General features: G+C 36.1%; 1 protein-coding gene across 2 annotated transcripts; it reads left to right on the top strand.

The window, feature by feature from the left end:
- Window positions 1–943: 943 nt before the first annotated feature.
- On the top strand, window positions 944–25251 carry LOC109086116 (myosin light chain kinase, smooth muscle-like). Of its 2 annotated transcripts, none has more exons than XM_042755163.1 (21): window positions 944–1101; window positions 1466–1663; window positions 1892–2138; window positions 6901–6984; window positions 7310–8094; window positions 8667–8783; window positions 10823–10885; window positions 15108–15155; window positions 15248–15375; window positions 16018–16171; window positions 17473–17778; window positions 17915–17950; window positions 18654–18744; window positions 18980–19183; window positions 19829–20046; window positions 20326–20449; window positions 21539–21691; window positions 21996–22119; window positions 22274–22364; window positions 23765–23887; window positions 24446–25251. In XM_042755163.1, exons 1-21 carry the CDS (start codon window positions 1062–1064, stop codon window positions 24682–24684), a joined length of 3573 nt encoding a protein of 1190 aa, XP_042611097.1. In that variant the 5' UTR covers window positions 944–1061; the 3' UTR covers window positions 24685–25251. The 2 variants fall into 2 exon arrangements, with proteins under 2 accessions (XP_042611097.1, XP_042611096.1); XM_042755162.1 differs by having other exon boundaries at window positions 23762–23887.
- Window positions 25252–26282: the final 1031 nt, after the last annotated feature.

Here is a 26282-nt window from a genome sequence, read left to right as displayed (position 1 = left end):
TATAGTAATTACATTAACTGGGTAATAACCCAACTACTAACTCTTAATCCATGTAGTTATGTTATTCTTGGGTAAGCACACTGTAAGTATACTGTAAGTGCACATACTGTAAAATAAAAGGCACCTAAATTCTCCTCATACACTGGATCAACTTAATTACATTATTACAAACAAATTCTATTTTTATTTGTTAAATCAGGTAGAAAGCTCTTTGCCATGACAACTGCAGGTTGCCACTTTTTGCAGTGTGATTTAACATGGTTAAAAAATGAATTCCCTCTTGAGATTATTATACATTACTGCAGCAAAAAAGGAAATGATAATGAGGTTGATAATTATACAATATGAGATAAATTGCCATATATATCTCATATACATGTGACAAATAAATAGTTCCAGTATGACGTGTCTTCAAAGTAATGTTGAGGAACAGATTAAGGGAATCACTTCTAAAACAGCTGTATTCCCGACTGACCTGATGACACGGCATCTCCACAGCCTGCAACATCCATTAACTTTCTGATGCCTCATCTAATAGTTCTAACATGTTTGACACAGGATGTCCCCTTACTTTTCTCATGTAGAGTTATCATGTGACTGACTTTGCTGGAGTACTGAAGATGACAGATCTGCTCTGTGTGTATATGTGATGGACTGCTGAAGATTCAATAACTAATTGATGTACTGTAAAATGCAGTTAGATCTGTGATAATTTAACAAGCTTATGGTTTTAGATAATGTGAACATGGTTGCCCTTTATAAATGCCCAGAACACAGAACCAGAGAGTACTTTTAAATTAGAAAATGCTGGTGTTATCATACAAGAGTGAGTTCCATTATTTGTGTCTCACTGTTTCCCTACACTCTGTCACTTTTCACTGATTTTTATTATTTACTTTTTTTTCTATATGTTTTTGAGGTAATTTTTAGGAGGGTTTATGTAGTCTGTATGTTGTTCTCTAGCTAAGTCAAGTGTTAAGAGGTCTGCTGCTCCTCCTGTGACTGATGTGAGGAGACCGTCTGCCCCGGTGTTCCTCAAAGGTCTGCAGGATCTCAGAGTCATGGACGGCAGTCAGGTCACAATGACCGTGGAAGTGACAGGTATGAAAGTTCAACATGAGTTCAGCTTCTCGATCTAGGAGGAGAGCATAATGAGAATTTTCTATTCTATTCTATTCTATTCTATTCTATTCTATTCTGTTCTGTTCTGTTCTGTTCTGTTCTGTTCTGTTCTGCTCCTGTGTAACGCTGAAGGGTCTGCTGACTGTGTATTTTCATGATTTTGTGACTTCAGCAACATATGAACTTTCTGAAGTCATTAAAAAAAAAGTAAATTATAGTAGCCTACACAACTTTCTTTCACACTCCGTTAGTCAGTGCTGTTAATTATTCTTTATTTTGCCCCACTGACCTCCATCCATTTTCTCTAACCCTAATTTGCAAGTGTGATGTGTGTTGTGTGTAGGAAATCCTGCCCCTGAGGTGGTCTGGCTGCATAATGGAAAAGAGATCCAAGAGTCTGAGGATTTCTATTTTGAGAGGAAGGGCTGTCAGTATACTCTCTTCATACAGGAAGTTTTTCCTGAGGACACAGGGACATACACCTGTGAGGTGTGGAATGACACCGGAGTCGCTCGGACTGAAGCCTCACTCACTGTACAAGGTACAAATCACACTCTTCCTTATTGTAAATATTTCTTTATTAGATAAATTACCAAAGCAGATATGATCTGCAACTAGACACTGCCAGAGTATTTTCTTCTAACTAACTCCACTTTTTCAATTACTTTTAAAGTGATATTACGGTGATATGATCTTATAATAAATATTGTGATATAATACAGTAGTTAATATGGATGTGAATCTCTGGATTTTGGTTCGTTGCTCACAGAGCCTCAAGATGGAGTTCAGCCCTGGTTCATCACTAAAACCAAGTCTTCTACTGCCTTCTTGGGTCAACACGCTCTGCTCTCCTGTGCGATCGCTGGTGACCCCTTCCCAGAATTCCTCTGGATGAAAGATGAGCAGGTAATATCTGCAGGTGGGGACTTTGAGATCCTACAGAAGGAAGACGTTGTCTCATTGCTCATAAGGAATGTGAAGACACATCATGCTGGAAACTATGAGATTTATCTCAAGTAAGATTTTTCTTTTTTTCTTTTTCTTTTTTTTATTAAAGTCATTGTTCATATAGTTTGAATTAATTATATGTATAGTTATGTATTTGGTGATGTTGACTCACTTCGAGAACTTAACACATACTGTAGTTGTTAGCACTCAAAAGTGAAGTTTATTTTAATTAAAAATAATGACGTTTAAAAAGGTTCATTAAGGTTTGGGTTTTAATTTTGTTGATTCTTTGTAAAGATGTGAAATATTTGACAGTTTGCCCCAAAATCAAACTGTATCAAAGACACTTTATCCCAAATCAAAACTTTTAAAATTATTATTATTATTATTTATATTTTTTGCATTGTGACATTATTTTTATGACTTCTTCTTCAAATTCTAATGACCACACACAAATAATAATATAAAATCATGAATGTTTAATATTGATATGAAAATATTAATATTATTTTTCAATTATGAAGTCAAGTCACCTTTATTTCTATATCGCTTTATACAAAACTGATTGTGTCAAAGCAGCTTTACAGTGTCAAACAGGAAAATAGTTTGTCAATAATGCAAGAAGACAATAACAAAGAGTCATTTTTCAGCTAAACTATTGCTACATCATGGTAGTATTTGTCGAAATGCCCTTAATTTATTCAGATTTTAAAAGTAAAAAAGTAAGTTTTAAAAAAGTAAGAAATGAGAATTAGATGAGAATAATTTATAATGAGAAATGCACATTACACATAGAAAGAAATGGCTTTATTATTAAGGCAAAATATACAGTCATGGCCAAAAATATCGGCACCCTTGGTAAATATGATCAAAGACCGCTGTGAAAATAAATCTGCATTGTTAATCCTTTTGATCTTTTATTTAAAAAAATTCCCAAAAATCTAACCTTTCATTGGATAATAAGAATTTAAAGTGGGGGGAAATAGCATTATGAAATGAATGTTTTTCTCAAATACATGTTAGACACAATTTTTGGCACCCCTAGAAATTCTTATGAGTAAAATATTTCAGAATTATATTCCCATTCATATTAACAATTTTGAGCACTCTAGCGTGATGATAAACATGAAATTATCCAGCCATGGCTTCCTGTTTCACAGAAATATAAATATGAGGGAAAAACAAAGCCCAAATTCCCTTGATCATCCATCACAATGAGAAAAAACAAAGAATATATTTCTGATGTGCAGCAAAAGATAACTGAGCTTTACAAACTAGTGAAGTGGCTTTAAGAAAAGAGCTAGAGCAATGAAAATTCCCATTTCCACCATCAGGGCAATGATTAAGAATTTCCAATCAACAGAAAATGTTATAATTCTGCGTGCAAGAGGATGTGTCTCTATGTCGTCCTAATGCACAGTGAGAAGGAGAGTTTGAGTAGCTAAAGACTCTCCAAGGACCACAGCTGGAGAATTGCAGAAAAAAAGTTGAGTCTCGGGGTCAGAAAACCTTAAAAAAAATTGTCAAACAGCAGTGGTGTCAAAAGTATTCACATTCATTACTCAAGTAGAAGTATAGATACTAGGGTTTAAAAAGACTTTTGTAGAAGTTGAAGTATCAACTCAAGCTTTTTACTCAAGTAAAAGTGTAAAAGTACTGGTTTCAAAACTACTTAAAGTATAAAAGTAAAGGTAATGTAAGGGAAAAAAAAATGCCATAAAGAACAAAAGCTTAGGCCATGCCACAGGGGCCTATTGTGCACTACCCCACTTCCTCAAAAAAAAACATTTTTCTAAAGGCTATAGGCCATTATGACTATAATGTTATATTAAAATATTCATGTTGAAAAATTTGGGATGCACTAGATTACCTGTTTCAGCCGCATATATGCCCATTGAAAATGAACGCACTTTAGTACAATGCAAATACATTAAAGAACTAGAGATATGATGACTAGTTGCCTATAAGTATTGTAATGGTGCAAAAAGTCAAACTTCAGAGGCATGTCATCAATAACCTTTAATGGAATGTATTTAATGTACATCCAAGCTTAGCTGCAGGAATCTGCGAGGGCAATGAACAAGAAAATTGGTGTACCCAGGGCAGGCTTAGTAACAATTACCCTTGTATGGTTGTCTATTTACAATAAACATTAGTGCTGTCAAAATGAATGATTAATCCAAGTGATTAATCAAAAAATAAAAATGAGAAAATAATTCATAATCCTAATACCTTCTTGATCGATAGCTTCCTGTATTCGCTACATGGTTAGAGATTTGGACTTGTAACCAGAAGGTTGCAGGTTCGAGTCTCGGTGCTGGCAGGAGTTGTAGGTGGGAGGGAGTGAATGAACAGCGCTCTCTTCCACCCTCAATACCCATAGCTGAAGTGCCCTTGAGCAAGGCACTGAACCCCCAGTTGCTCCCCGGGCGCTGGATATATAGCTGCCCACTGCTCCGGGTGTGTGTTCACGGTGTGTTCACTTCTCACTGCTGTGTGTGTGCACTTGGATGGGTTAAATGCAGAGCACCAATTCCGAGTATGGGTTACCATACTTGGCAAATGTCACGACTTTCACATTGTCAATCGCGTTGTCAATCGCAAACGCTATTTTTATTCAAATGTCTAGTTACCGGACTACCTACAGTAGCTTAATTTGCGGAGGATGAAGAGAAAGCACCCATTTGATAAATGAGCCAGTAGTTGAGAAATAATAACTTTTAAGTAGGGTCCTGTGCCATTTCGATACTTTTAAAATGGTACCGGTGCCTAAACGGTGCCTGAAACGATACTTAAAAAAAGAGCCACAAAAAAAACTGGATTAACAATAAAGAACATTACAAATATTTAAAATAAATCCATAGCTTTCACCTTGGATGCTCTCATTTGCCAAGTTGAGCTTCCCTTACTCTAAGGCTAATAAATGTATTTCACAATCTGGGTCATTATTTAATACAAAAGCACACATAATGTTTCTACTGTATCTCTGTCAATCACTCTGATATTTAGTTAAAATGAGTGGTGTCTGTCACTGTCTTTAAGCAGTTCTGTGAATGACTGTATGGTCATTCTTTATAAAGTAGCAACAATGTCGTTTGTAAAGTTCCTTTGGTTGCATAGATCTCAGTAATTTTATTATTTTCATGCCAATATAGGTATTTTTAATTTTATTAGTAAACTTAGTGTTTTGTTGGAGTTTCTTAGGCACATCAGTTTGCCATTAATTTTAATAATAATCTAGTGTGATTTTGAATGCACAAGCAGTCTGACAACGGCAAAATGAATGTTTGGAAATGTAAACTGATTTTCTACTGACACACTACAGCAAAATATATAAATAACTGTTCCGAACACCATTCTTTGGGGTGAAAACACTAACGTGCCTAAGACTTTTACACAGTAGTGTATGTATAAAGTACGTATGATTTAATTCAGTATATTTAAATAAGTACAATTGAAGTATGCGTTCGTTTATATGTGTTAAGGGCTAGATTGTTGCTGGAGGAAACAGCTGTGGTGTGATGAGCGGTGACAAGCGAAAACAAGCGGCATTTTTTGTACTTCGTTACTTGACACCTCTGTCAAACAGCACCTACATCACAACATGTTGTTTGGGAGGGTTTCAAGAAAAATTATCCTAGCTCATCCAAAAACAATCTCCAGCATATTCAGTTATCAGACACGACTGGAACTTCAAATGGGACTGGCTTCTATGATCAGATAAAACTAAAAAATTAGCTTTTTAGCAGCAAACACTCACGATGGGTTTGGTGAACACACGGATAAAAAGTACCCCATGTGTACAATGAAATATGCTGCTGTACTTTTGATGTTGTGGGCCTATATTTCTGCTGGAGGTCCTGGACATCTTGTTTAGATGCATGGCATCATTACATTTACATTTATGCATTTAGCAGATGCTTTTATCCAAAACGACTTACAGTGCATTTAGGCTAACACTTTTCAGCTAACATGTGTTCCCTGGGAATCGAACCCACAACCTTTTGCGCTGCTAACGCAACGCTCTACCACTGAGCCACAAGAACACTTGAATTCTACGAAATACCAACAGATAAAAAAATCACTAAGTGACTGACTCTTATAATGGGCCATGTTTGGATTTTCCAACCGTACAATAATCCAAACACAAACCTCAATTACAACACGAAAATGGGTCACTGAGCTCAAAACCAAGCTTCTGCTATAGCCATTCCAGTCCTCTGACCTGAACATTATAGAAAATGAGTGTGGTGAACTGAAGAGAAGAAGCACCAACATGGAGCTGGGAATCTAAAGGGTCTGAAGTGATTCTGGATGAAGGAATGGTCTCTGATCTCTTGTCAGGTGTTCTCTAACCTCATCAGGCATTTTAGGAGAACATTTAGACCTGTTAAACTGGCAAATGGAGATTTCAAAATGTATTGAATAAAAGGGTGCCGTTAATTGTGACCAATGTTTATTAGAGAAAAACGTTTATTTCATAATGATATTTCCCCCATTTTAAATTCTTATTATCCAATGAAAGGTTAGATTTTTGTGATTTTTTTAAAATAAAAGATCAAAAGGATTAACAATGCAGATAAATTTTCACAGCCTCCTTTCATAATATTTACCAAGGGTGCTGATATTTTTGGCCATGACGGTAATTTCTAGTGGGTAAAATGTTTTCATGAGATCCATGCGTGCAAGTTCACATGCAATGAAATTATGCTTGGAGACAGTGCAGTCATATTAGGAAAGGTTGTGTTTTTTAGTTCTTCATTTACTTTTTCAATTCAGCATTTTACCATGAATTAACATAAGTGGTCAAAAATCTTCTGTTGATCTCAGGAATAAAGTAGGAGAGTGCAGGTCAGTGGCCACTCTGCACGTCAGCGAGGACCCCATGCCATCTGGTGACAATTCTCATAAACGGTACATTCTCCTTCTATTCTTGTTCTCCTCTTCCCCAAAGCTATATTTACAGCCCTAACCCCTCAACCCCTGCACTAAATCTACATAATCTCTCTTTATAACCAAACGCTCTGTTTATGCTTCCTCTCTCAGCTGTGCTGTGGTGTGGGTTAGTCTAGGGGCCTCATTCTGGTCTCATTTCCCTATAAGGTCTCTGAAGTCATCTCTGATGCAACTCTGTCGTGTTGAACTAACTCTCCCCCTCGATTAAGCTGCTCTCCAGTGTGGGCTGAGCTAGCTGGGGCTTTAACCATCTCTGCATTTTTCTCCACTCTTCCTGTGGCAGCCGAGGAGTGGAGAGGACTGCATCAGGCAGGGGAGGACAGCCAGAGACTCTCAGCGCTGCAGCGTCGCTCTCTGAGCCACTGTGGGAACACAACAGTCAGGATCAGGAAGAAGAGGAGGGCTGTGACACCCGTGGGCTTCTCAAACGGCGAATAGAGACAAAGGAGCATCAGGAAGACCAGATCCGTCAGCAGGAGGCTGAGCAGATCGACTTCAGAACTGTGCTCGGCCGCAAGGTCACCACTAAGAGTGTCTCTGAGGAAGACCTGAAGGAGATCACGGCCGAGCAGATGGACTTCAGGGGGAACCTCCAACGGCAGATCAAGCCCAAGACTCAGACAGAAGAGGAACGCAAAGTCAACTCTCCACAGCAAGTGGACTTCAGAGCAGTGCTGGGAAAAAAAGGAAGCCAAGGCCCAAAACCTGCTCTTGGATCCTTAGTGAAAGCACAACCCAACAAAACTGAAGCTGTTGACTTCAGATCGGTGTTGGGCAACAAGAAAAAACTACCAAGCCAGGACAGGAATGGAGAAAGCCAATGTGATAAAGACACCCGAGGAAAGAAAATTGATGTAAATTGTGTGGATGGAGGGATAAAAGAAAAAACAAAAGCAGCTGGGAAGAAAGAGCCCATTTTTACGCATAAACTGAGTGACGTGACGGTATTGGATGGGGAACGTTTGCATCTACAGTGCCAACTTTCATCGGAGTCTCCCGCTAAAGTGACATGGACACTTGATGGAAAACTCATCAAACCATCCAAATTCATCGTCATTGCTAATGAGGGTCAGTGTTGCAATTCACATTTGATTTTATGCAAGATTACTAGTCTGTTGTCTTTCGTGAATGAAGTTTGGGGTGTTTATCAGGGGCTAGATTCGTTTATATGGTTGAGTACATGATTCAAGCATCCGCAGAGCAAACGTAATCACAGTGTGATATTAATGTTATACTGCAGTTCTCTAAACAAGAAGTTAATATAGAGTACCTGACATTTCAAACAGTTGAGGTGTAGAGTGGGGGCTATATCTCTGTGGCTTGGATGCTAACCCTTTCTGAGAGGTAATGTACGTTTCACAAAGACTTCATCTGACTCAAGTATATCAATGTTGTGACCAAGACAAGTTGACCACTGTACTTGACAAATATCTGATTGAATATGCATGAATGCATTACAGCTATGTTGGAGGAATATTCTGCTTTGAGAGCTACGGATTTCATCTGTCATTTGTCCCATAGATGTCTTTGACATCATGCAACGGATACTTTCAAAATAGGTTAACTTTCTCTTAAATGAAGAAACTACATTAACCTTCTAAGAATAACCATTAAATGCGTGTGTATGTGTCTGTGAGCAGGTGGTAAGTGTTCTCTGACCATTGATAAAGCTCTACCTGAGGATGAAGGACAATATGTGTGCAGGGCAGAGACCAACGAGGGCAGGACAGAGTGTTTCTGTTTGGTCCTAGTGGACGGTGAGTATATCTCATTACATACAGTACCAGTACAATAAATAAGTTTACAGCATGCTCTTCCTGTATCCACTCTATGAAACTCAATCGGCTCTCTGAGAGATGAGGTGTACTGTAACCCTATGTGTCAAAAGTGTCAAAATTGTAGTTTTTTTAAATTAATTTTACATAAAATTTTTAGGTTGTTTTTTTCTCTCTCTCTCTCTGAGAATATTATGGTTTCAGTCTGTCTGTTTTTGGGCTGGGCAGTGTGTTTGACCATTTCCCTAGAGTCCCTGTCTAAGCTCTGCATCTTCCGGTAATTACTGTCCAGATCAGCCTGCGTCACGTCCCTTGCTTGTCCAAAGATCTCCCTTTTTCACTTTGCATGTCTTTACAGCTGTCTCTAAATACCGTTATCCCATGTACAGTAGCAAGTTCTGACAGTCATCTCTGGATCTCTGCTTAGCTTTACAGGCCATGTCCCAATAACCATCTCTAGATATCTGTGGCATTTTTCTGTCTCATTTTTCTTTTTGGTTTCTCAGGACATGTCTTTACAACAGTTTTGGTTAACACTTTATTTTCTGTTGGTCCCTTTTGAACATTCTATTGACAATAAGTAATGTTGCACCTACATGTCGACTAACTCTCACCAGAGTTTTTGTAGACTGTTTGCTTAATATCTGCCAACTCTTTATTTTCATGGTCTTCCAACAGGCATTCTACTGACTATAAGTTACTTTGCAAGTACATTTCAACTTATTCTAACCCTAACCCTACCAGTCTACTTATACTCTACTAATACTCAAATGAGAGTTAGTAGACATGTAGGTGCAACATTACTTATAGTCAACAGAATGTGTTAAAGGGGCCATCAAAATAAGGTGAAACCCAGTTTGGAATATCTTTGTTTCACTTTAAAGGATGTATTTATCTGTCTTTGGAACTATTTATCATAGGACAAATAGTTCAAAAGACATGTCCCAACAACCAGTCTTGATTTATGGGACATCTCCATAACCAGATTCATATGTCCAGGATATTCCGACAGTCTTCTCTGTTTCTGTTCTGCTTTATAGGACATGTCTCAACGATCATCTCTAAATCTCTCTGTCCCAACTACAGGACATGTCCCTACAGCTCTTTCTGTATCTCTGTTCTGCTGTCCAGGACATGTCCCTACAGCTGTTTATAGATCTTTCTGTCCTGCTTTACTAGATATGAATCTACAATCATCTCTGTCCTGTGAGATGTCCAACATATATTATGCATGTCCAGTTTATCCATCCAGATCTCTGTCCTGTTTTTGACAACCACCACTGATCTCTGTGTTCTTGTGGTTGTCTCTAGATCCCTCCATCCTTACAGCCGTCTCTTTCTCTCTATTCTGGTTTCCAGGACATGTCTTTACATCTGTTTATAGATCTTGTGTCCAGATTTCACAGTCCTGCTTTACTGGGCATGTCCCTACAGTTTTGTCTAGATATCTCTGTTCTGCTTAACAGGCCATGTCCCTCCAACCATCACAAGTTCTCTGTTTCCTGCTTTACAGTACATGTCCTTACAGCCATCTTTCGATCGCTCTCTCTTTCTCATTTTAAAAGACATGACCTTACATCTGTCTCTAGACGTATCTGTCCTGCTGAAAGGGTGACAAAAGAAAACACCTTTAACTAATACGTATATATATATATAGCATGTTGATATTATTTCATTGCTTTAATATTATCAGTTACTTGCATAAACATCTATTACAGCTTCTCCTAAATTGGTGTCTGCAATTTTAACAGCTAAATTTGACTTTTTAACCTTGGGTTGAACTTTCTGGCCTTTGTTTTGCTCTTGGCAATAAGCGGCAGTAATAAAATGGCAATGAACCCTCAAAAGAATTACTTGATGTAATCAGCTCAGATAGTTTGGGAACCTTTTTTTTTTGTTTGTTTGTTTGTTTTTTAATTTGAAGAGGATGCATAATACACAGATTTTATGATCACATGGATTTGATTCTTATTTTTTTCTCCATGTTACTCTATGAGTTCTGTATTTCTGTCTGTGTTCAGATCCCAGTGTCTCCACACCAGCTGATAAGCGGAGCAGGAAGCCCTCTACCCCGACCACAGAGAGTGAGTTTCCAAAATATGTACTTCCTTTTTTATATCCCAATATGGAGTGGCGTGGGAGATGTGAACCTTTCCCACTGCAGTATGCACACACACACACACATTGCTATGTTAGACAATATCACTAGGGATATTTTACTGAGAATAATTACTTTTTAATTTACTTTGTTCGGTATACAAGTTAAAAAAAAAAATAGTAGTGTAATTGTTTGAGATTATGTTTAGTGGGTTGCTACTACACAAACAAACAAAGACATCTGTCTGCATGTTGCCTAGTTCATTATTATTTGCAGATTCAAGGAAAGATGCAAACTTTAGTAAACAAAATAAAGTTTTAGGCTGGACAATTATTGATAAAGATTTAGCCCTCACAATATTTTCTATTGTTGCCATGTGGTCTTTAGTTTTGCATAGTCCAGAAGTTGTAGTATAGCATAGTATCAAACAAAGACCAGAGGAGGTCCATGTTCACTGTTAAACCAATTATTCACTTCTCACACTCTTCATCAGACGAGATGTTTGACAGGACTGCTGGAGAGCTGACTTTGACTGATTTTAAATGTTAAACATACTCAGTGAGCAAGAAGGAGACAGACAAAAATGAGGGGTGAACAAAGGCTTGTTTAGAGATATAAAGAAAGGATATAACAGTAGAGAGAAAGCAAGATAGATCATGACTTTTACTGCATGACTGCTTGGCAAAACCCACTTTGGATTTCCATGTATGGGCTCAATCAAGTCTCTCACTCCACGAGGAGTGTTGTATGAGTTTTCTAACATCAATGTTTTTAACATGCCTAACATTTTTCAGAATGCTTAGTGAAGCTTTTGTATATACTTTTCACCTTCTCTCTTAGCAGACTTTTATGTTTTGCACTGTTTTGTGTTCTTGTGTTTTGAACTGTATCTTCAGAAATGGCTGAAAATTAAACTGGCAAAACTGTTGATGTGCGCACTATTCTCGAAATGGTCCATATGTCTTAAGGATATTAATGATTGTTTTATTCTTAAAAGAAAGAAGAGAGACTTTCTGAAGGATAGGCACCATAGAGGTAACATTCAGTAGTTTTTTTTTTTTTTTCTTTTTCTTTTTTTTTTGCAGTCATGGAAAATTTGTGATTAAAAATCATGAAGCTATAAAAATAAGCATTAGTGTATTGGATGATGGAAAACTCTAACCTCCAAGCACCTCTGAATCGCTGGTGGATCTTGGTGTCCTAAAGGACTCAGTGCTTCCATAACCTGTTCAGAAACAGTTACTGTTGATTTCTGCTGTTTACATCACTTATGACACGTTGTGTTATGTTCTTCCATCACATTATGGCGTATTTCTGTTCTCTAGGCTGTGCTTGTTAAAGCTAGCATCATTGTTACGGTTTCACAATGGTTATTTGATTCCTTAAACTTTGAAGTGTGACTCATGCCACTCTGTAATGTATGTAGTACCATAGAATATGGAACCTGTAAATTCAGTCAATGAAAAAATAGTATGTATTACTGTTTATCATGTTGCTATACAGCCTACTTTTATTTATCCAAGTTCTTTCATCATGAAGAAATTGGGCTGGCATTAAAGGGATACTCCATCCCAAAATGAAAATTTTGTCATTAATCACTTACCTCCATGTCGTTCCAACCTGTAAAAGCTTTGTTGTTGACCTTGACACTGTTATTTATTTGGCAGTCTATGGGACAGTCTCAAGCCTCCCGGTTTTCATCCAAAATATCTTAAATTGTGTTCCGAAGACGAACAAAGCTTTTACGGGTTTGGAACGACATGGGGGTAAGTGATTGATGACAAAATTTTCATTTTGCGGTGGAGTAACCCTTTAAACTCCCTGCACTGTACTACTTCATCTAATTTAATACTTTAGATTCATTTGCTTATTTGGGTCATTTAATACATGCTGAAACAATGTTAAAGAGTGCAACAGTAACCTGTTTCCTGCTTTCTATGTGTTTCTTTCTTTTTGTCTGCCTGGTTCTTTTCAGCAGTGGTTGACAGTGTGAAGTGGTCTTACATTGGGTGATTTGTTGAAGCAGTGGAGGGCAGAGATTATCTGTTTCTCTAAGTGTCTTGATACGTTTGATCCTGTGGCCTGAGACAATGTAGACTAAACATTATGAAACATGGAAGAGGGATGCTGTTGCCCCGTGTGTGTTTCAGTGGTATCCTAAAGCATTTGCTCCATCTTTGCCTTTACTCACTGCCTCAGTATTTGTCCAATAAACCTGTGATTTACATTTATGTCTTAACAAACACCTAACCACAAAACTTACTGGATTTTGTCAGATCTGTATGTTAACTGTTTGTTAACAAAGTAGTTTTGTATGTTCGGTTACCAAGGGTGATTTGTTGTTTGTTTATTTGTTGAATGTTTACATGAATAATTCCCGTTAGCCACTTACTATTGCTTCCGTTTCTGTAGACACATAACACAAACTTGTGAGAGCAAGCCATTAGATAACTTTGCTTTAAGAATGTATTAAATATTTATCCCTAGTCTTATCTAGTCTATTCTTTTTAGTAATTTGATCAAACATTTGGTCAAACACCAAAATGTATGGACATAATGACAGCATCTAAAATATGAAATTATTTACTTATGCACAGCTTTAGAAATGCAATTATATATATATATATATATATATATATATATATATATATATATATATATATATATATATTAGAAATATATTTGCATTGTTGTGTTTATGTAATGCATTAAAAAATGTGATTGGCATATTCTGTTATATAATGTTTACATTTTAATTTTCTGTGCAAACATAAATATGCAATGGCCTCTAAATGTGTTTGGACACTTAAACAAACAAGCAAGCAAGCAACTAACTAACTATGCATTATCTAACAAAAATAACAAAATAATTGCCATTTATTTTAAGGAAATATGGCACAAAAAAAAAATGTTTCAGAATAATTTTTTAGAAAATGAAAAACTTTGTGGAAAATATTTATACTTTACATAATAAGCTACACCTGTGGTTACACTGCTTGGGTGTCTGTGAACTTGAGGAGATCTGACTTCATACAGCCACACAAAAATTATCTTTAGATTATTAATTGGTGTAAGTTAATTGTAGCCCAGGTTGTGGGCCCACTGTACATGTACTAAAACCACATTTTTCATAAAAATACATGAAAACACTCAGGCGATCACATTGCTTCAGCATCCAAAATTTCACTGTCAGTAGATTTTTCTTAATAGCAGGTTACATTGATATTGCTGTGTGACTTAATTAGGGGTTGAATATTGTTACTGTATTTGTTGTGCTACATTTGATTTACTATGAAAGTAAGTTAGGGAGATTTGATCATCTCCATTATAGTCTCTGTTTATAAGTTCAGCATGAGATCTGTTTTGCCCAAATTTTAGGGATTCAGGTGAAAGCTCACTGAAAGCCCATTTGGAGCCAGAAACAAAAATAGTTTTGTGTTGGAAAGAGGATGTTTTCATTTCCACGGCTACAGAGAAAGAGAGAGAGGAATGAGAGAATGGCCTCACAGAGAGAGATGAGATTGGAATGTCTTACAACTGAAAAAAAAAAAAAAAAATCCCTCCGAAATTTGACATTGTTTCAGATCAAAATAGCTTCATTGCCACCGTTGCAGCTCTAGACTTGTGTTTATTGGCCTTGCCATAACATTGTTTCATGACAGCGATCAGATGTAAAATAAATAGTGCCAAAAGCTATTTCCTGGATTCTAGTTGGAGATATTTTTAGTATGACCAAAAAAGGCAAAGAGCAAAGAACCTTAGCAGCTGATCTCTCTTAGAACATCCAGAGAAAACATCTCTCCTTTCCTCTCAGTCGGCCCTCCCTTCTTCCCATTTTGTAAACATGAGAGTGCATGTTGTCTCAAATACTCTAGATTTTATGAGTAGATCTACCGGTCGATGTTAACATTCGTGTGTTTGTGTGACTTGAAACCTGAAGGGATATCAAATGTAAAGTAATTAAGGATAAAGTACAGTCTTCTGGTCAATATCATGTTTACGGCCATTCATAGAAATCCAAAAATATGGCTTGTGATGCAGCCTGGAATAAACATGGCATCGAGTTTGTTCATTTAAGCAAGAGGAGAACTTAAGTAGTTGGGTGGTTCATGATCAGTTCGAATGAGATTGTATGTTGTGCTTATTTTTATTTTATTTTTTTAATGTAATGTGATATCTGATCTATGTTTATTTCTCGTGTTCTTCAGATGAGGCCAAAATAAAGAAACCCCCACCAAAAATGCTTCCTAAACAAGGTAGGGTCAAACTGTGTTAAGTAAATGGATCTTCAGCAAACATACTATAAATAGAGTCCAAATGGTCAGTATAATTGGATTGTGTGTGTCAGGTTCTCCTCCTCAGATCCAGCAGTTTCCTGACGATATGAAGATCATGGCGGGTCAGAAGGTCAGTCTGCTGTGTCAGTTCACTGGAACTCAGCCCATCAGCTGCACCTGGCTCAAGTTCCGCAAACCAGTAAGAGTCCTTTCACCTTTTAACATGTGCAGAAGCCCTGAGCAAAAGAGAAAGACTACTGAATGTTTGATTCTTAAACACGCAGATGACACATGAACTCACTCACCAATCCTTTTTTAAATGCTTTAGACATTAAGTTGAGTAACATTAAGTTGCCTCTAAGTAAACAAACTGTTCTGGGTGCGTGCGTGTGTGTGTGTGTGTGTGTGTGTGTGTGTGTGTGTGTGTGTGTGTGTGTGTGTGTGTGTGTGTGTGTGTGTGTGTGTGTGTGTGTGTTTGTTCACTACTCACTGCTGGTTGTGTGCACTTGGATGGGTTAAATGCAGAGTGCAGATTCTGAGTATGGGACACCATACTTGGCCTCACTTCACTTTCAAGTTGTTTGTGCTATTTAAATTGGAGTGTCCAAAAATGCTGTCTAGCTAGGCAGCTCACATCTTTTCAGAAACAGCCATCATCCTTAATGACCAAACACTGCAAGCATTGGCGTATCCCTCTGTACACATGGCTCAGACGCAAAATGTTAGTTGAAGACATCTTTGTTACCCCCATTTATTCCATTTAGTTGACTTTCCAGAGTAGCCTGTGTCTACAGCCAGCAGGTGTGTTCATGTTGGTGACGTGCATCCTTTGCTCCTTCAGATTCAGGAAGGTCAGGGCATCTCAGTAGTGAGCACAGATAGCAGCAGTCAGCTGACCATCACAGAAGGACAGCAGGAGCACTGCGGCTGCTACACCATCGAGCTCAAGAACATCCACGGTGTGAGACAGGCCGCACTCAACCTCACTATAGTCGGTAAGTGTGAACGCTAGTGAACACTGGGACATCTGGACATATGCATATGGGAGTCATTACATGAGTTTCACAACATTTGATAAAGCACAGAAATGTACTTTCAAATACCAACTAAAAGAAGGGGGTTATTGAGTGTCCACCACGTTTGCATGGAAAATCAATTGAAAAACATTGCATTTGTCAACAAGAATGTATGAAATTTGTTAAAACACCAGAGGGAGAGACATTTTAATAAGAATATCATCAGCAAATTTTACAGTGCAATACATATGAAATGAACAGTAAAAATAGAGATAATTGTTTAAACTAAATTAACAAAATTAGATGAAATTTTAACTTCTTGTCCATGGATTTATTTAAACAATTTAGAGGCCCTTATAGAAGCTTATGATTTCAAACACATTTCAGCAAACTATCCCTACAAATTTGTACAGTATTCCATCATGCCATGCACATTTCACAAGGCTTACAGCAGCGTACAATAGATAAATTAAGTACTTGAGTACTTACTTTTACTCCAGTAAAATTATAAGTACTCATTTTCAATTGTTACTTGATTAAACAAGAAGAAGTACTTGATATTTAATTGAAGAAAAAAAAAATTCTAGAACCATGATTATTTATTCTAGCCAGAACTAGTCAACAAAAAAGATTCAGTGCAGACATTTAATATGTATTGCTTTAATACAATAAAAAACAATATGTGATTTTGTTGTTGTTTTTCAAATGTAGTGGCGTAAAAGTTTCCCAAAATAAAAATAGTCTGATAAAGTATAGATACTTTAAAAACACACTTAAGTACAGTAATAAAGTAAGTATACTTCATTGCTGGCCACCACTTGCTGATTACTTGCTGTGAATGAAAGAGCAGTGACAGTGACTACAGATAATCTCACCTCATATTGAGGATGGCAGAAGCTATTCAAACTGTAGAAGAGCCACTTATAAACATTACACCTAATATTTTTGCCTTAATATTAACCCAATTACTTGCTTTTGTGCACTGACAAATCTGTCATTTCTGAATGAAATTCACACCTTCATTCTACTTTATACCTTATCCGATGTGTAAAATCATACGGTAATTGACTTTAAAAATCAGCAGCAGTACAGTACTGCCTGGCATTAATGGTTTAGAAATGATTTTGATGTCAGAACACTGACTCTTTCCTCTGTTATAGCCACACAATGCTGGGCTGAAATGCTAGCTGCCAAGTAGTGTACTTGTGGGTGATATGACACCTCCTATTAATTTTAGGACACACTGTCTCTCAATCCAGCTTTTATCTTGGTCTTCACAGATAAACCCGACCCCCCTGCCCGCGTCCCAGCAGCCTCAGACATCCGTAAGTCCAGCCTCACCCTGTCCTGGTACGGGCCGACATACGACGGCGGCAGTGCCGTCCAGTCCTACAACCTGGAGATGTGGAGCTCTGTGGACATGAAGTGGACAGATCTGGCATCCTGTAACAGCACCTCCTATAACGTGCAGAACCTGCTTCCAGACAGACAGTACAAGTTCCGAGTGAGAGCAGTGAATATTTATGGTGTGGGAGAGCCCAGTGCTGAGTCTGAGCCCGTGCAGGTGGGGCTGGAGGCTGAAGGGGGTGAGCGCCACCTAGTGGATGTCAAGAGTTTTATAGGAGTCACAAAGAAGAGATTGCAATGTTAACTTTGATTATTTCATAAAATAAAAATGTATAAAATAAACTATGCTGTAATAACATTATGTTGCTATTACAGAAAATAAGGAAGATGAAGCTGAGCCCTCAGATGACGGTAGGTATCATGCTTGTTTCTATGCTCTTTTTTTCTTTTCTTTTTTCTTTCATTTAGAGGAAATGGTGAGGTTGTACATATAACCAAACGTGTCCTATAGAAAATATGTGGGTAGTTGACAAATATACTTTGGAGTGGTTGGTTTGTTTGTACATATAAATAAAAAAATAAATAAATAATGTGTCCTACAGTGTGACAAAAAAAATATGCTATTTGTATAATTTTAACAATTATTAACAAGAAATTAATTATTAATAATGATTAATGTTACATCATAGGACACATGTATGGTATATATGCTTTTATATATTGTTTCCAAATACATTTTAATGTCAGTCTTACATTTTTCACATCATTTGAACTTATGTATATAATAACGAGCAAATGTAATAGTTAATTAACAATCTTGGCTTATAATAATTTTCCATTGGGGCATCTTTATATCTTCATGTTGATGTGTATTTGAAAAGGTGATTCTCTCGTACTAGTAATCAGAGACAAAGAGGTTGTAAAATGCACATGCTTCTCAGTTTTGTGCTGTTAGAATATGATATTACATTCTGAATTATTACAGTTTTTCAAAACCCTTATGCACTGAGATTTTCAAAGTTTCAAAGAAAAAAAAAAGAGTTAAATATTGCAATTTGAGTGATTACAGACAGTCTAGAATGATAGGGATCCATTTCCTTTCGTTTCACCACAGAATCAGAGAAGGAGCCGGATTACAGAAATGTGACGATCAGGACAGACGTGAAGGTGAAGGACCTGTATGATGTGGAAGACAGACTGGGCTCGTGAGTATGACAGCAGATCAATAAAATGGCATAAATGATTTGATATTACTGTACCTTAAAGGAACCAGTAACACAATTCTGCTGGCATCCCTCTACTTTTCTCTTGTTCTATAATCTGTCTAATAAAAGGCAAAAACAAGTGTAAGTTTATTAAACATAATAAAAGAAAATCAGGATCTGAAAGTTTGCATTTTTTGAGTTTTATTTATTTCTTTCTCTTTTTTTTTTTTTTTAGAGGGAAATTCGGGACTGTTTTCAAACTGATAGAAAAGTCCACTAAAAAGGTGTGGGCTGGCAAATTCATAAAAGCATATTCTGCCAAAGAAAAAGAAAATGTCAGACAGGAAATTGCAGTCATGAATGACCTGCATCACCCAAAGCTTGTGCAGTGTGTCGACGCTTTTGAGGGAAAGACTGACATTGTAATGGTCCTGGATATGTAAGTGTCACATTGTTTTATAATCTTCTAATTGCAGTTGTCAGATTAGTGAATCTGAATAGGACTTTTTCATAGTTCTTTGCCTTAGTTACTTGACTTCAAAATGAATGTATCAAACCTGTAATCAGCTCACAACAGCTCAAAAAAAAAGGTTTTTTTTAGTGATTGTTATTTTCAAATGCACATTTTTATACACCTGTTTATATAAAACAAATGTTTTAACAGAAATGACTTGGCAGTGTCATTGTCATGTTACAGTACATTATGTCAGCCTGTCATGCAAAACTGTTTTAATTCCTTATGCCACAAATGTGTTTGTTTAGATGATGAAGAGATTAAATGTCTTGATCAAGGACAGTTTATAGATCAACGAGTGTCCGTTACCTGCAGATCATACACTACTAGACTACACCATCCTCATGCTAAAAAAAAAAATTATTCTGGCGAAGTCACTTCAAGCACATCATGCCATTTCGATTTCTGAACTTCCTCGGATGGCCTGAAGGCCAGAAGTCCCAGAGAATTGCTAAATAAAGTGATAAATTGAGTTTATCAAGGTTACTTATGTCTCTGTTCAAGGATGTCAATATCTGCATACAGTATGTTATTTTGTTTTGTTTTGTTTTGTTTGTATGTTTTTTTCAGGATCTCTGGAGGGGAGCTGTTTGAGTGGATCATAGACGAGGACTTTGAGCTGACGGAGAGAGAGGTGATCAAATACATGCTTCAGATTGTGGATGGAGTAAATTTCATCCATAAGAAAGGCATCGTCCACCTGGACCTCAAACCAGAGAACATCATGTGTGTCAATAAGACCGGCAGCAAAATCAAACTCATTGACTTTGGACTGGCACGCAGACTGGGTCAGTATAAAAACTCAGTCTGAGTTGTTGCATATATATATATATATATATAAAAATATAGCGAAAAGAATTCGACATTTTCAAAATTACATATATTATATATATATATATATATATATATATATACATACATAATTATATGTAATTTTGAAAATGTCAAATTCTTTTCACTAATAATGTCAACTGAGAAGCAATTTTAAGTCACTTGTTTGTTTAAAACATCAAGTGTAGTTTTAAAATGGAACTGCTGATTGTTTTGTGTTTTTCCTATGGCTGTAGAGAATGCTGGCTCTCTGAAAGTCCTGTTCGGCACCCCAGAGTTTGTGGCTCCAGAGGTGATTAATTATGAGGCCATCAGTTACGCGACAGACATGTGGAGTATAGGAGTGATCTGCTACATCCTGTGAGTACACAACCATTACGAAGAGAAATGACCTTTATGACCAGTGGATTCAATTTTGTGCCATTTTCTGTGCCGATCCTGGGGCACAGAATTGTGTGAAATAAATATAAATATGTGCTGAGAGTACTGCAGTCTTATTGGTAACTGGAAGTCTAATTGAATTATTCCAAGATTTTCATAAATAAATATATATGGCGGCCCTGTAATTCATCCAGAGCGATCCCTTGAATTATGAAAATAATATGCTTTAAAATAATATACTTAAGTGTGAATTATAATTAAGTATAATTAAGTAGAATGTGAAATCATTTAATATATATATAAGTTTGTTTACAGTCAAGATAATGTAGTATACTTATATATATATATATATATATATATATATATTATAAAATATGTTGCATTGAAGCACTAAATAAAGCACTTATGTAGCACTAAAGTTGCTATAAAATCAAAGCCATATGTCTAACCAAGTTATGTTCCAAATTTGAAGTTGATATCACAAAAAAATAATTCCTGTGAGATTTTGTTTGACCACTATACCAAAAATAACCACTGGGTTCCACCCAAACTTTAATTGAATTTTTTTGAAGCAGTTTTCTGTCATAAATCAATCCATTTCTGTCACAATATCACTTCTATTACAAAACAGCCAGCAAATATGCAATCTTGACGGTCAGACCTTTCCAATGATATGCGTTTTGTCAAGATTGCAAAAAAAAAATATTTTTCTAAAACAAAAGCCACAAAATCTATTCTGTATATACAGTTTATATGTTTTCATAATCTTGATTTTTATCCTTAAAAAGGCGATGTATCCACTGCAATACAAACATTTAGAGACTGATTACAAAAAATAATTGTAATCATTTAATTAATAAAAAAGCATTATAATGCATTATAAATACATTAACTCATGTTAGAACAGTGTAGAGACTGTAAAACCACACATAACACACTAGTAACCACCTTGCAACAACTTAAAAGCACTCCACAGTCTGCAACTGCACAGCAAAGCCCTGACAACCATGTGACATGTGACAGTCTTTATACCTCTACTTTTCTTTTTCTTTTATTGTTTCACTTTAGAGTCAGTGGTTTGTCGCCCTTCATGGGGGACAATGATAACGAGACGCTGTCTAACGTGACCTCAGCCACATGGGACTTTGAAGACGAGGCATTCGATGAGATCTCAGACGAAGCCAAGGACTTTATCAGTAACCTGCTGAAGAAAGACATGAAGTGAGTGCACATCTCTGCTTCACTCTCACAGCCCCCGCCGAAGTCTTGATTCAGAAAATACTTGAAATGATAACTGTTCCCTTGTCCTCGAGTCATTCTGAACGTCTGGTTTTATTGATTTCCTCCGTCTTGCGTCATGCATCGGTTCTCCCTGAGGTGCAGCGGCAAGGTTCAGTTGTCTGTCAGAGATTTTACATTTTCTTTCACAGTTTCATCAGTGTATTTTTCTCAGCGCTCTTTCTCTCAGCAGTGTGTGTAATTAACCTGACGCACAGTTACAGTGTTTTTTGTTTTTTGTCTGCAGAGCTCGCCTGACCTGCGATCAGTGTTTCCAGCACCCCTGGCTCAAACAGGACACCACCAACATGGAGGCCAAGAAGCTTTCCAAAGAGAGGATGAAGAAATACATTCTGAGAAGAAAGTGGCAGGTCGGGACCTAGAATGATGTTAATCTGACATCTCGTTGTATTATTGAAAGTCTGATTAAATGAGCTTCTCACAGTGTGTTTTGATCGTAAAATTCTGTTATTGATGTGCTGGTGAATAATGTCATAACTGATAGTTTTGCACACTGCTCTCCAGAAAACAGGGCACGCGGTACGAGCTATCGGTCGACTGTCAAACATGGCATTGATGGCGGGTGTTCATGCCAAAAAGGGCTCCCCCACTGAAGGTGCACAACGTTTCTGTCCTCACCAACCTTTAAATAAAAGACTAATACAGTCATTGTTTGTGATAAAAAAGTGCGCTTACTAAAAATGTGCACTTGTAATGTACATCAGTCTTAAAATTATATCAAATTTTCTGCACTGTACTTGGAGATAATATAATATTAATATGATAAAAGGCTGCTTAAGTGTAAAGTACACTTTCATGAGTATATTCCTTAACACACTTAATATCACTTTTTTTAAAAAGTGCACTTTTAATACAATAAAAAATAAAAAATATATTGTACACTTTTAATTATTTTAATTTTTTCATCATGCATTGAAGAAGTATACTTATTTTGATGTATTGACTAATATACCAAAGCACATGTGACGGAAGTACTTATATATTTTATTGTAATTTGTAAATTTTAACAGAACATAATTTTAACTGTAGTGATAATCATTATTTAAAAATGATATTTGAAATGTATTTCATCATTTCAACATTATTACATCATTACAACTTAATCATTACAAAATGTGTAATTACAAATATGTGACCCTGGACCACAAAACCAGTCTTAAGTGTCAATTTTTCGAAATTGAGATTTATACTTCATCTGAAAGCTGAATAAATAAGCTTCCCATTGATCTGGAATCTGAGGTTGCAAAAAAAAATCAAAATACTGAGAAAATCGCCTTTGATTTTTAATAAATAATTTATTTTTTATGTATTTACAGTAGGAAATTTACAAAATATCTTCATAGAACATGATCTTTACTTCATATTCTAATGATTTTTGGCATAAAAGAAAAATCTATAACTTTGATTTTGATGATACAATGTTTTTTTTTTTTTTGGCTATTGCTAAAAATATACCCCAGCTACTGGTTTTGTGGTCCAGGGTCACATATATTTGAAAACAGAAATTACATTTAATTATTTATATTTTAATTTATATTTTAGTTTACTTTAAATGCTTCATTCATTCATTAGTGCACTTTTTTTTTCCATTATGAGATTATAAAATGAACCTACATCTTACATCTTACTTAAATGAGTAAAAAAAAAAAGTACTTTAAATTTAACTAATTCAATATTAGCACTTAATATACATTTAAAATTAATTTAATTGAAAACAACATGCAATGAGCAATGGCGTGCCTGAAAACATTACATCCACAGTTCACACTTACAGTAAGAGTATTCTTTTAAAGTAAAGTGAAACAAGTTAACACCTCCAAAAATGAGACTGTCTATAGAGTTATCACACTCTATGTATTGCATTAAAAGTGATTTTCTGCACTCTTCTCCAGGTTTAAAACTTTATTTCTGAATGTTAAAATATAGATGAGTTGTGCATGTTAATGTAAAGTCTGTATTTATATCCAAAATCTTCCTGAATGTCTGTCGTAGCAGAAGATAAAGAGTTTGCTGCTGAACTGGAGGAGAAAACTCTAATGAAACCCACGTTCAGCTCCGTTATTAAAGACATTGAGGTTGTGGAAGGCAGCGCTGCTCGATTCGACTGCAAAATTGAAGGTACAATTACATGACTATGCACTGCTGAAGCATTCTGTTGATAAAATATGGTGCATAGATTAAATGTGAATAAACATGGTGTGAAATAAAATTAAAAAGTTTGGGCTGGTAAAATGTTTGAATGTTTTTGAAGGAAGTCTCGTATGCAGTAACAAATAAATAAAATAATATTTTGAAATATTATTACAATTTAAAATGACTGATTTCTATTTGAATTTATTTCTGTAAAGGTCAAAGCTGAATGTTCAGCCTCATTACTCCAGTCTTCAGTGTCACATGATCCTTCAGAAATCATTCTAATATGCTGATTTGCTGCTCAAGAAACATTTCTGATTATTATCAATGCTGTAAACAATTGTGCTGCTTCATATTTGCATGGAAACCATGAAACAAAAGAACAGCATTCATTTGAAGTAGAAATATTTTCTAACTATGCAACTGTCTTTGTTTTGATCACAGTGTTCGTGCTAAATAAAATGTAGAATACTTTGTTATTCATGCATTTTGTGTCAAGTTATCTATATAGTTTATTTAATATATTTATATATGCACTCTCAGGTTATCCTGACCCAGAGGTGGTGTGGTTTAAGGATGACCAACCGATAAAAGAGACGCGCCATTTTCAGATCGATTATGATGAAGATGGAAATTGCAGTCTTGTTATTTCTGAGGTGAGCGGTGATGATGATGCAAAGTACACCTGCAAGGCCATGAACAGCGTCGGGGAGGCCACCTGCACCGCCGAACTCATCGTGGAGGTGATGGGAGGAGAAGAGGAGGAGGAGGAGGAAGAGTAGAAACAACCTCTTTTCTCATGTTTCTCTTTTTTGCTTGGTGCCTTTTTCTCACTGTCTCACTTACGGACTTTCAGATGATGAGGATGATGCTTTATTGCACTTCTAATTTGTTCTTTTGTATTTATGCAACCGCCAAAGTCAGATATCAGATATATCACAAGACATCAATATTACTCACATTCCACTGGTTGCTTGCTCATCATTGTCAAGTTTGACTCTACAGGAAGGTTTTTGTGTTTGTGTGATCATCGCTCGTGACCGTGTGAACTGAGCAGCACTTCCTGTCTGTTAGCACAGCTTTATTTAAGCACTGTAAACTCATGTAAGGTTGTGTGTTTTTGTTTGGAGACATTTTCCTCCTTTCACCATTCTTCATAAGTAGCAGCACTCAACAGATATTTGGAGACATGTTAAATGTATGTTTATTTTATCAGGAATGTCTGTAGATTATATTTCTTGAAATGTTTTTAGATATATACGCGTTTGAGAAAGTGCAGATTGCATTGGAATGAGAACACTACAAATGTAGTTATTCACTTTTAAAGAATAAATTTTGATCACAAACAATTTGTAAATTGTGTTCATTTGAAAAAAAACAAGTCATTAAGTCACTGAAAGTTGTTAAATATTTCTGACAGTCATAATCCAGTGCATCCATACTGATTTTATAAAACTAATGAAAATATATAAAAAAAAAAAATTAAATTAAAACTTTCATTATTTTACTAAACAAATTCTAAAATAAATCAAATGTTAAAATTAAATGGAATCTTTCTATTAGAAGAAACAGACCCTGATATGTTAATTAAGTTGATATTGTTTATTATTAGTATTATTTATTCTATATTTATTTATCTTTATTTATGTATTTATTTATCCATTCATTCATTCATTCATTCCTTTTAGTATATAAAAAAAGAAAATGTTGGAAAAGTTGGGCTATTACAAAACATCACTTTTTTTTTTTTTTTTTTTTTTAAATTTTGACAAACAAATGAACATTTTTGTTAGAGATAGGTTTTGGTAGGATTGGAGACATCCTGAAATATAGTCAGGGGCATTAAGGTTAACTTTGTCTCGACTCTCTGTAGTGGACATCTCAACTAAAGGAGGCCCATCCTCTATAAGTACACTCTTCACCAGATGGCGCTGTAGTGTCACAACTATACATTCAATGTTTTATTTAACTATTCCCATTGGTTGTCTCAAAGATATTTTGGTCATAGCACATTTCGGCCATTCTGCAAAAGTTAGACAAACTATGTTAAAATTTAAGAGGATTTAAGTTTCCTAACTGAAGAATCACCAATATAGCCAGTACTGATATCACGTCTAATCAGCATAACATTTCAGGTCACATTGTTGAGTTGACTGTGAAATGAAAGACTCTGAGCACGAATGAGTTCAGCCCCTGTCTGGGTCACAGCAAACATGGTTTAAAACGAGTGGCATCATCCCTCTGTCACTCAGCACAATGTGGTCTCTGTGTGGTGTCCCCGTATGGAGTATATGGAGTTTAAGAACATTGCTTCCTTCATGTGGCTCACAAACAAATTTAGCAACATCTGTCCTGGAACAGAGATTGTATTCTTCCTCCT

Source organism: Cyprinus carpio, unplaced genomic scaffold (assembly GCF_018340385.1).
Source record: "Cyprinus carpio isolate SPL01 unplaced genomic scaffold, ASM1834038v1 S000006644, whole genome shotgun sequence".
NCBI classification, from domain to species: domain Eukaryota; kingdom Metazoa; phylum Chordata; class Actinopteri; order Cypriniformes; family Cyprinidae; genus Cyprinus; species Cyprinus carpio.
This window is presented reverse-complemented; position numbering and strand designations above follow the sequence as displayed.